This window comes from Echinops telfairi, unplaced genomic scaffold (genome assembly GCF_000313985.2).
Source record: "Echinops telfairi isolate 266 unplaced genomic scaffold, ASM31398v2 ScPeMD7_7412;HRSCAF=8450, whole genome shotgun sequence".
Taxonomy (NCBI): Eukaryota; Metazoa; Chordata; class Mammalia; order Afrosoricida; family Tenrecidae; genus Echinops; species Echinops telfairi.
In genome coordinates, this window is record NW_022111312.1 from 18335353 (window position 1) to 18346493 (window position 11141).

Here is an 11141-nt window from a genome sequence, read left to right on the forward strand (position 1 = left end):
CAGGGATGTCTCCCAGGAAGTGAGCCTTGCCAGCTAAGACAGCCACACAGTGGTTGAAGCCACACAGGGTTCAACCATCAGAAAGCAAGAGACCCAAGAACTAGAAAGGCAAGACTCACCTAGCCGTTTATCTCTCTGCCCTTCAATTAATCCCACATGTGTTTGTCGGCCAGGTTGGCACAAAAAACCTTAATTATCTCAGTGACCTCTGTTGAGGAAGGGGTACTGGCTGGGGGGTTGCCACTGCTGGTCTGTAACATAAAAGATGGAGCACCCTTGGGGGCGGGGGGCCTGGAGAAGGGCAGCGTGGAGCTAGCCGCAGGGGTGGAGGAGGGGGCAGGTGTGTTCTTGCCCCAGCACCACTCAGTCCACCGAGATGCACTCCTTGTCCAGACCTGCTCCTTGCCTCTTCTCTGTGGCGCCTCCTAAGTAAAGAGTCACTTAAGGTGGTGCCGAGGGGTCAGGTGTGCACATGTCTCTCACTCCGTGTAGCTAAGCTCCTTCCTGAGGGCAGTGGGCAGGGACAGGGAGCGGGAGAAAGTGCCAGTAGATGACACTAGATCATGCGGCAGAGGTGACAAGGAGCAGGAGTCCCTCTCCTTCTTTGACTCAGCCACCTGCATGTGGTTGAGAAGCTAGTGCGTTGTGTTCAGGTGTCAGCGTCTGGCCTGTGACTCCGCCTCGCCCTTCCTTGCAGGAGAACCAGGTACAGCAGCGTGTAGCAGAGCTGAGGAAGGAGGGCCTCTGGTCACCTCGGCGTCTGCCCAAGCTGCAGGAGGCCCCTCGGCCTCGGGCGCATTGGGACTCCCTGCTGGAGGAGATGCAGTGGATGGCCACTGACTTCGCCCAGGAGCGGAGGTGGAAGGTGGCTGCTGCCAAAAAGGTATGTGGGCCAGGCAGGGGGCAGCGCCAGGCAGTGCCCACTGCTTCTGTTCTCAGGTACAGGGCTACTGCGGGAAGAGGGGTCTTGGAGACATGGAGGTGTCCTGGCAGTCTGGGTGCACAAATGCTGTTGATGGGAGGCATGGACACAGGTGTCCTAAAGAGCTGTCCAAGGGAGACACAGAGCCCGTCACCCAGCCCTTGGCCCCACGTTCACAGCTGGTGAGGACGGTGGCTCGCCATCATGAGGAGAAGCAGCTGCGAGAGGAGAGGGGGAGGAAGGAGGAACAGAGCCGGCTGAGACGCATCGCAGCCTCCACCGCTCGGGAGATAGAGTACTTCTGGTCCAACATTGAGCAGGTAAAATTCTGGGGGGTGGCAAGTCTGTCCGGCATGAGTGTGAGGCTGGCTCCAGAGAAAGTGGAGTGCAGGCTGAGAGGTTTTTGTGTGCCTGGTCCGCTGCAGTAAGTCAGGGGCCTAGGAAATCTTGACCAGGGGCACCCTCAGAGCTCCTCTCTCCTCCCACATAGTTCCCCCTCTTCCTGCCTCTCTCACCACCTCCTTTCTCATCTCTGTCCCTGCCCCCACCTTCCTTCTTCTCATCGCCCTGCCTGACAGACAGTGGACACAGTTTAACTAGATCAGAACCCAAGCTGGAGAGATCTCTGGGAGGGATTTTGAGATGACTGTGTTAATAGAGTCTAACAGCCAGACTTGTGTGGATTACAGTTTTTCTAACATGCTTCTTTTAACTTTTTGTGTTTAGGTTGTGGAAATAAAACTACAAGTAGAATTAGAGGAAAAAAGGAAAAAAGCCTTAAATTTACAGAGAATTCCCAGGCGAGGTATGATACTTAAACAACTGGTTACATTGTTCAGATTGTACAGAGTGCATCTGCATTATGAAGGAAACATTCAGAAAGCCCTCACATCATGACAGTGTTTACAAAATGGGATTTTTAAACCTTCTTCCCACTGGGTCCTGGCCCGGGGTCTCCCCGCCCGGCTTTGCTGGGGTGTTTGCAGGCCAAGGCGAGTTCCTGCACTTGTTCTTCTCACATTGATTCTCAAGGACAGAGTGAGTGACAAGGACTTTGGAGGGACAGGAGTGTGCGTGGGGGTGGGGAGATGTACGCATTCACAGCATAGTTGGGACATCACCTCGTCAGATATTTCTCAGACGGCAATTCCTAGCATGTTGGGCTTCCAATGAGACCAAGTTTATCAATCACAGAAACTGTAGGGACAGGATTGTGTTTGGAGCTGTGCAGGCTGCCGAATGAATTTGTAAAAAGGGGGAAAGTGTGGCGGAAAGCCTCTGTAGCCCTGGTGGTTTGTCCCTGGGGACTGGCTTTGTGACAGGACACCTGTGTCTCCCTTTTCCTCTGGCTGAGGGAGCTCCAGTGTCAGCACCCAGTCCTTTGTCAGCTCTGGGGCCAAGTAACGTTTCTCTCTCTCCTCTTCCTGGGCTGTAGTTCTTAGAACTGTGCTCCCGAACGGTGTCCCTTTTGAGTAGGCAGTACTCAGCTTTGTTCCCGGACAATCTTAAGAGCAAGGAGAGGGAGGAAGTGACCTTGTCTCCTCAGGGTCCAGCTACTGGGAGCCACAGTTGGGCTGCTAGGTGACAGGGAGATGCCACGTGGAACATAGTGGCCTGAGCAGGGTTCACATCTGCTGGGCCACACTTGCAGTGAGCTTGATGGTGTCACCGTACGGTTACAGGTTGGGGGTTCTGGTTAGGCCGGAGGTCAGGCACACGGGTCTCTGGACAGATAGAACCTTCTAGCGGTGGGCTCCTGCCTCAGAGCAGATGCCTCCTGCTGGCTCAGGAGGCTGGGTGTCCCCTTTGGGGCTGCTCTCCTGCGGGTCGTCATGTCTGCCTGGCAGTCCTCCATGGTAGAGGCGCACTGGCTCCTGGGCCATGAAATGCCAACTTCCTTTGCTGAAAGAATGGGCTGAAGGACCACTGTGCCAAGTTGCAGGATGCTGAGAGGACAGGCATTGTGGCAGGTGAGCCTGTGTTGTTACCCACTCGGCTTCACTGCCCTAAGGAGACTTCTGGGTCCTGGCATCCAGCAGCTCAGGAGTGGCAGTGCGGAGCAGCCTCCATATGGAGGGACCGTGGCCTGGTGTCTGTCCTCGAATGCCAGGGTGCTGTAAGGCAGTGCTGGACTCTTCCTGGGTGGACATTCTCCGTGGAACCAGGCCTGCTTCTGTCTTTGCAGGAAGAGAACTGCGCTTCCCAGGACTGGACGTCCGAGCGGAACACTTCCTGGTAGGTGCAGGCTGGGCAGAGCTGAGACCTGGGGGGAGGACCATGTTCCCCATCCCTGGGGAGACCAGTGCCCTCTGCTGACTGTGGCTGTGTTCTGCTCTGCAAATCAGGGAGGACAGGCTGCTCCCCCACGGTGTTCTCTGAGGAGACACCATACAGATCACGCATTCATCCTGGGAAGCCAGCCTCATTTGTCCAAGTGTGTCTTGCGCCCTTGTGGTGTGTTCGTAGAGCTTACGCTTGTTCCCGTTAACCCTTTGTTGCAGGACACGGGACTGTCGGGAACAAAGAGGAGAGCCAGTATGTCCTTAACAGATGATGAAGGTCTGTGTGCTGCACACACACACATGCACACACATGCATGCACACACACCTCTCGGCTGCAGCTGTCTCGTTTACAGCCACACCTATTTGCCGTGTAGGGATGATTAGGGTACCGTCTCTCCGGGTACAGTGTGTGTCTTCTGGGGACTTGGGGTGTGTTCTGAGCTGCCTGCAGGGGTCTGCTGATGAAAGTAGTTGTGGTGCCGGCCAGGGGTCCGAAGTGGACAGGGCAGAGCCCAAGCCAGAGACCCAGTGTGGGTGCTCTGGGAGCAGCTGGTCGGCCTTTACGTGCGAGCAGTTTGCTCAGCTTCCTGCATGCCGTGTGTGAGCGACACAGTCTCCTGCCTACTGGCCCCGGGTTGGGCAGACGCCGCAGCAGGGCTGATGGGAGGGCAGTGGCCCTATGGGACTGAGGGGTCCTGTTCAGGTGCCGCACAGGCCACAGTCCCAGCAGCCCTTGTTGGAACGCAGGTTTGCCATTTGGTTCAGCGGGGGGCGGGGTGTGAAGTGTCCATGGTTGGGAGGTGGTCACTTTGCTTTCTCTCTTCTGCTTGTTGGGACGGGCAGCCCCATTGTTGGGAGTAAACTTCCCGTGAGAGGTAGGGGTGGCATGGGGAGGAACAACCCTAACAGGCCCTGGTGGCCGCCATGATCTAGAGGCCATGCTCCTGTCCTTGTCACGCCCTCAGTGTACTCAGGCTGGAGGTACAAGGTCCCCCTGGCCAAGCCGAGCCAACGCTCCTGATGGCTGCCACCTGTGCACTCTGCATGATCACTGCCTCACTAGCGCGGCGTGGAGGGGGGAGAGTGAGCTCCATGGAGGAGGGACCAGCAGGCAGGCACGGGCATGGTGGTGTGGACAGTGGGTGTCGTATAACCTGGGGGTGGGCTTGTGGTGAAAACAAGGCTGAACAGGCAGTCAGTGTGGGCAGTGTTGAGTTTGGAGGGCAGAGGGCGGGGTGTGTGTGTGTGTGTGAAAGAGAGAGAGAGATGGGATCTGGTGGGTGGGTAGCATTCTGTGGTGGATGGGGCAGGGTCATGACTTGGTGGATATGAGTGTGTGTGTGTGTGTGTGTGTGTGTGTGTGTGTGTGTGTGTGTGTGAGAGAGATGGGGTCTGGTGGGGAGCAGTCTGTGGTGGATGGGGCAGGGTGGATGTGAGTCCCGCTGGGCTCCTGGGCCTGTTCACCACGTGTCACAGAGAAGCTGCTGTAGCCACCATGGCCCCCACCGCACGGCTCTGAGATCTTTCTGCGTGGTGGTGCTGAGTAACCACCAAGACAGTAACTGGTGGCAACCGTTGCAGTGGAAGACGAGGAGGAGACGATTGCGGAGGAGGAAGCAAACGAAGGGCTGGTGGACCACCAAGCAGAGCTGTCGCATTTAGCCAAAGAAGGTAGGCTGCCGGTGCTGTGGAGCACTGCTGATCAGAGCTCTGGCTGCCCTGCGCACCAGCAGGGAGTGAGGCACACCCTGTCACCAGATCCTGCCAGCCAGGCCCAGTCCGCTGACTACTACGGCTCCAGGAGCCAGAGAGGTGTTGAAAGACTGCTCTACATCTCCCCACCCCCACGGCCCGTCTCTGGTCTCCATGTAACGATGTGAGCAAGCGTCCTTCACCTTTAGTGTGGTCATGGGCATCAGGCCTGCTTAGGCACCCTACTTACCTGGAGCTTGTGAGACACACCTGCCCGGGTTGTGATCGAAACGTTTCTGTGTTTCGAGTGTGGGTGCCTGTGGTGCCCTGTGTGGTGAGCCCCTCTCCCACCCACTCCAGCCCTGACCGGGAGGACACCCCATCTGCCCTTCACGGAGCTGCATCAAGGGTGCCAACCTGGTACTTTCTGGACCCTTTCTGGTGCCCCTGGCCAGTCTGTCTTCGTACCACAGAAGTGCAGCTTTTTAGGGTTTCAGTGTCCAGTTTGCCCAGTGCCACCTCCTTGTTCTGTTTTCAGAGGGTCCTTGGCTTTGACCGAAGGGACAGTGGTTGTAGCTCTCTGTCTTGGTGATTTTAAAGGGAGCGTTTCCCAGGACGGCTGAACCAGGTTCACTTAGCTTACATCAGCATTTTCCCCAGGGCTGGTGTGCCTTGTCCTGTAGACACCTCCGTGGGCTCCCAGAAGCCTCCTGAGGGCTTCTTGTAGCTGGGGTCCACCTCATTCCTGAGGGCTTTGTCTTAAAGCTGGGGGTCCACCTTATTCCAGTAAGGATCTGTATGTTACATCTGCCAGGCACCAGCACTGTTCGTGGAGGCTGTGGGTGATCTTAGTGCAACAGCCTGCCAGCGTCACACCTGCTTTGACTTTCTGAGCCATGCTGTTCTCACGGACAGAAACAGTGACCACTCTTGGACACCACACTACCCTCAGTCTCTGGTGGCTGCACTGGTGCTGGCTTTGTCACACGCAAAGCTCTCCTTTTCTCCAACCCTTAGTTCAGGATGGTGACTGTTGTAACTTGTACACAAAATAATGCAGGGGTGTTTGTTTTATGGGTCTCAAACCGACAGTGCCTTTAATATTGCCTTTTAGACCACTCAGAGGGATCAAGGAGCCCAGGGTGTGCTGTGAAATACACATTGGCCTATGAACCCCAAAGTTGGCAGTTCAAACCCACCAGCTGCTCTGGGTAGAAAGATGAGGCTGTCTGCTCCTTAATAATTGACAGTCTTGGGAACCCTCTCTCAGGTCGTTGTGAGCCAGGATCAATTCAGTGGCAGTGGATTTGGATATACAAAAGCTGTACATTTATTAGACAATTCCAGAAGTACTTCTTTTTTGTGAGTTAACCCTTAGTGTCCTCCTTTCTCTGTAGAGGTTTTCATCACAGTCTACAAAGAAAATATTCTAGACCCAGTGTTTTTAGAGGAAACAGAGGTGCTGTTGGGGCCACACTTCCCTTAGGAGTTGTGTGTGTCACCAGCCTTTGTCCTTTTCTCAGACTTCTGCAGTGACCCTGTCTCTTCACATCCTGACCTCTGGCCCTGTGCTCCCTTCCAGCTGAATTGCCACTACTTGACTTGATGAAGTTATACGAAGGTGCCTTTCTGCCAAACTCCCAGTGGCCTCAGCCCAGGCCTGACAGCGCGGAGACGAGCGACGAAGAAGGTAAATTCTAGAGCTGGACAGGCCCCAGCTTTCTACAAGGAGCCCAAGTTGTTCCTGTGGAAGCAGGATAAAAGGAGGCCTTGATGGGGCTGGGGGTGGGGGAAATGAGCCGATACCAAGGACTCAAGTAGAAAATGTTTTGAAAATGATGATGGCAACATATGTACAGATGTGCTTGATACAATTGATATATATGGATTGTTATAAGAGCTGCAAGAGCCCCCAATAAAGTGACTTATTTTAAAAAAAAGAATCAACTAAAATAAAAGCTATCATTTAAAAATAAATCCCAGTTGATTATTAAAAAAAAAAAAGACTGAAAATTACCTTCATCTTTGTCTAATGAAAGGAAAAATTGGAGCTGTAGGTTTGATTTTATATTGAAAAGTTTTATTAAGTTCTGTGTAAAGTTTTTTTGTGTGTTTTAAAATAAACATGACACATTCTACTTACTTAGGAGCTCTGGTGGCATAGTGAGTACCAGTTGGGCAGCTAAAACCAGGGTCGGTGGTTCAAACCCACCAAACTACTCCTTGGGGAAAGATGAGGCTTTCTGCTCCCAGAGAGATTTGATCGATAGCCTCGGAAACCCACAAGGGCAGTTGTGTGGGGTCACTGTGAGGAGCATCAGGCTGGTGGCAGTGAGCTTGTTTTGACTGTGGGGAGAACATGGGCACACTTTCTCCCAGGTGTCGGTGTGTCGCTTCGTGGGCCTGGATTTCTTTTTTTTTTTTAAACATTTTATTAGGGGCTCATACAACTGTTATCGCAATTTACACATCAATTGTGTAAAGCGCATTTGTACATCATTCTCAACGTGGGCCTGGATTTCTATCACCCTTGTTCACTTTTGACTGTTAGTTCAACATGACTGATTTTTTTGTCTTACTGTGTTTTTAATTGCGAAGTGATAGTTTACGGAGGAGAACATCAGTTTACATTCAAGAGTCTATACATACTTTCTTTCATCTTAGCTACTGTAACCCCTCGTTGAACCATCACTTCCTAGGTTTCTCAAGTCCTTTCCTCCCCCTTTCCCCACCATTTAAACTCTGGGCAAATGCTGCCGTTTTGAGCATGAGTGGTTGGTTTGGCTAACGTGGTGGGACGTTCCCTTCCAGACCTGAAGGGTAACTAGACACCGTTGCCTTGGGCCCTCCCCAGCCTCTCAAACCAGTGAGCCTGGTTTGTAGTGATTGTGAGTTCTTTCACCGTTTTCTTCCACTCCATCCAGGGTCTCATAAGGGGATCCTTCTCAAAGCATTGGTGGGGGTAGCTGGGCATCATTTAGTTTTTCTAGTTTCAGGGTCATGGAAACGGATGTTTGCATGGTCCATCATTCCGTTAGATTAACGACTAGATTCGCTGTGTTTCCTGCTTTGCCTCTCTCTCCTTTCCTCTGGCAGCTGAGGGCTAACCGTCGCACCTTACTTAGGTGGCTGCTCATGTGTTTTCCAGATCCTAGCTGCTCCTGTATCATGACACTTTTGAGGAGTTTCTTTTACATTTTTAACCATTCTAGGCAGACACACAGACTGCTCCTGGATCACCTAGTGAAAAGCAAGCTGACGCTCACCCTTTCCTTGTCCTCATTGTTTCTGAGGGGGCTTCCCAGGTTTGTGGGAAGATGGAATGAAAAGACAGTGGAACATTTCAAAGCATGTAGGGCAAGTGAGGTCAGGCAGGTGAGTGAGGGTCCTGTGAGAGGGGTCCTTTCAGACCTCCTTGTGGCAGGGACAGCAAGGCAGAGGTGTCCTCCATGTTGCCTGTGTTGCAAGACTGCTGAGTTCTCCTTTCGTGGGTGCACATGCACCTCAGGAGGAGGGGAGCAGGGAGGGGCAGTACATCAGGTACATTTCCTCTTGCTGCTTGTTTTCCTGGCCGTTGTGAGACATCTTCCACTTGCCAGGTTGTTTGGGGACAAATTAGACCTGAGGGCTCCCCAGCAATGTGCTGGAGTTGGCAGCGCCAAGTCCCTGGGCATTTGTCCACAGAGCATGACAGGCAGGTGCAATGAAGAATGAAGAAGCACCACTGAGCTCTGGACGTGAGGGGTTTGGGTTTGCTCTCTGACTTGGCAACAGCAGGCAGCCCCAGCCCCTTTGCTGCATTGTCTCTCATAGGAGTGGAGGACGGCCCGAGTGACAGGCAGGCGCGGAAGGAGCTGGTCCTCATCGACTCCCTGTTCATCATGGACCAGTTTCAGGCTGCAGAGAGGATCAGCATCTGCAAGCCAAACTCGAAAGACATTGCCCAAGTGACCGCCATGGCCGAGGCCATCCTGCCCAAGGGCAGTGCCCGTGTTGTGACCGCGGTGAGGCCCTGAGCTGCTTTCTTTCTCTGCCTTTAGTGACTTAGGTTGAAGTGTGCGATTGAGTGGCGCTGAGTTCTTTCACAGCTGTGCACACTCCCCCACCCACCCCGCCCCCCTTCTAGCTGCAAACTTTTCCTCCCCCAATGGGAGAATCTACCCAGGAGGACCCCACTCCCATTCCCTGCCCCCAGGGCCTGGCCATCAAGTCTGTCTGCTGACTCAGGCCCACTATTGAGGACATTTGCTGTGAGTCAGCCTGTATGGCAGGTGGACATGGGGGACTGGATTTTCTCACCAGACTGTTTTAAAGGCCCTCGTGTTCTAGATGCATCTGCATTTTGTTCCCTCTGATTTCATCGGGTCAGTAGACGGTGTGTACTTACTCATCAGTTGATGTCCGCTGGGACAGATGTGGGCCACTGTCTGAGCACCTGTGTCCATCTCTTTGGTGCACATACTTGGAGTAGAAGGGCTGCGTCCTGTGGTGACTTGTCTTCACAGCAGCGGTGGTCCTTCTGGCAGCACACAAGGATGCCAGCTTCTCTACATCCTTCCCAACACATGCACCCCTTCCAGAGTTAGATAACCATTGTCGCCAACCTGGGGGGTGGAAGGGGGGTCCTCGATAAGTTGAAATTGGGCAGGAGTAGGCTGTGGGTCACCGGGAAAGGCCTCCGACTGTTGAGTGAGCCCTGATTCCCCAACTAGCCAAGGGCCAGAAGGGAAAGGAGCCTGCCTTTTCTGGTCCTGCCTCCTGTGGCTCACTCTCTCAGTGGGGCTTCCGGGCAGCATTGGTGTCTCTCTTGAGGAAGCACTGCAGTAGCTGCTTCAATAGGAGGTCTCTGTTGGGTGTGTGTGGCTGCAGGTGAAGTTTAACACACCGCCCCTGCTCTATGGGGTGCTCCGGGACTACCAGAAGATCGGGCTGGACTGGCTAGCCAAGCTGTACCGGAAGAGGCTCAATGGCATCCTGGCCGACGAGGCGGGGCTTGGCAAGACTGTGCAGGTGATCGCCTTCTTCGCCCACCTGGCCTGTAACGAAGGTGAGACTGCTTGCTTCCAGGGTGCTGACACACACATAGTGGTGTGCCGGCGCAGCAGAGAGCTGCTGTAGGAGGCAAAGACATGAGGCTAGCTCTGGTCTGCTCGACCAGACTCACTCTTTGCCCTCTGTGACTTACGAAGTTGTGCTGGCTATGAGCATATGAGCAGGCAGGACATGCCAGGCTTGTCCTTGGGCGGCTTCACTAACACTCAGCCCTCCTGCCCCAGAGCACAGAGGTACTCTTGTGTACGTGTGAACATGCAGATGGTGTACACACACAACTTATGATGTATACAGGCATACACAGGCACCCTCGTGCTCAGGCACACAAACATAAGGACGTGCTTAACATGCATAGATATGTACAGACTCACCCCCATGGGCACCCTTGGGCCCTGACTCACACACACAGACATGTACAGACTCACGCACACAGGCACATACAGACACTCCCACACAGGCACGTGCAGGCGCACGCCTCCTCAGACACATGGAGCACTGCGCTCAGTGTGCTTTCTGCAGCACACGATGCTTGGGGTTTGCGGTTTCCCCGCCCTGGAAGTCTTACGTGTTAGAGAGTTTGCTGTCTGCTGTCTTTTTCCTCAGAATCTTCTGTGCACCTCTCTGTTCGCTTTTCTTCTGTATTTCTAAAAAAATCAGTTTATTGGGGCTCGTACAACTCTTATCACAATCCAAACATACATCTATTGTGTCAAACACATCTGTACGTTTGTTGCTATCATCATTTTCAAAACATTTTCTTTCTGCGTGAGCGCTTGGTATCAACTCCTCTTTTTCCCCACTCCCTCCAGAACCCTTGATATTTGTAAATTATTATTTTTTCATGTCTTACATGGTCCCAATGTCTCCCTTCACCCACTTTTCTGTTGTCTGTCCCCCAGGGAAAGGGTTATATGTAGATCATTGTGATGGGTTCCCCCTTTCTCCCCCACATTCCCCTTACCCTCCTGGTTTCGCTACTCTCATTATTGGCCCTGAGGGGGTATGTCTGCCCTGGATTCCCTTTGTTTCCAGCTCTTATCTGTACCAGTGTACATCCTCTGGTCTGTCCTGATTTGTAAGGTAGAATTGGGATCGTGATAGTGGGGGGGAGGAAGCATTAGAGAACTAGAGGAAAAGTATATGTTTCATTGGTGCTATACTACACCCTGACTGGCTCGTCTCCTCCCTGCGA

General features: G+C 53.3%; 1 protein-coding gene across 1 annotated transcript in view; it reads left to right on the forward strand.

The window, feature by feature from the left end:
• The window catches only part of EP400 (E1A binding protein p400), a 72539-nt gene that overhangs the window by 19008 nt on the left and 42390 nt on the right, over nt 1-11141 (forward strand). The window contains exons 6-14 of the mRNA XM_045296886.1: nt 698-883; nt 1102-1242; nt 1649-1727; nt 3108-3157; nt 3424-3481; nt 4787-4876; nt 6480-6587; nt 8711-8901; nt 9767-9944. Of these exons, the coding sequence (XP_045152821.1) occupies nt 698-883; nt 1102-1242; nt 1649-1727; nt 3108-3157; nt 3424-3481; nt 4787-4876; nt 6480-6587; nt 8711-8901; nt 9767-9944 (1081 nt within the window). The remainder of the gene's footprint in view (nt 1-697; nt 884-1101; nt 1243-1648; nt 1728-3107; nt 3158-3423; nt 3482-4786; nt 4877-6479; nt 6588-8710; nt 8902-9766; nt 9945-11141) is intronic.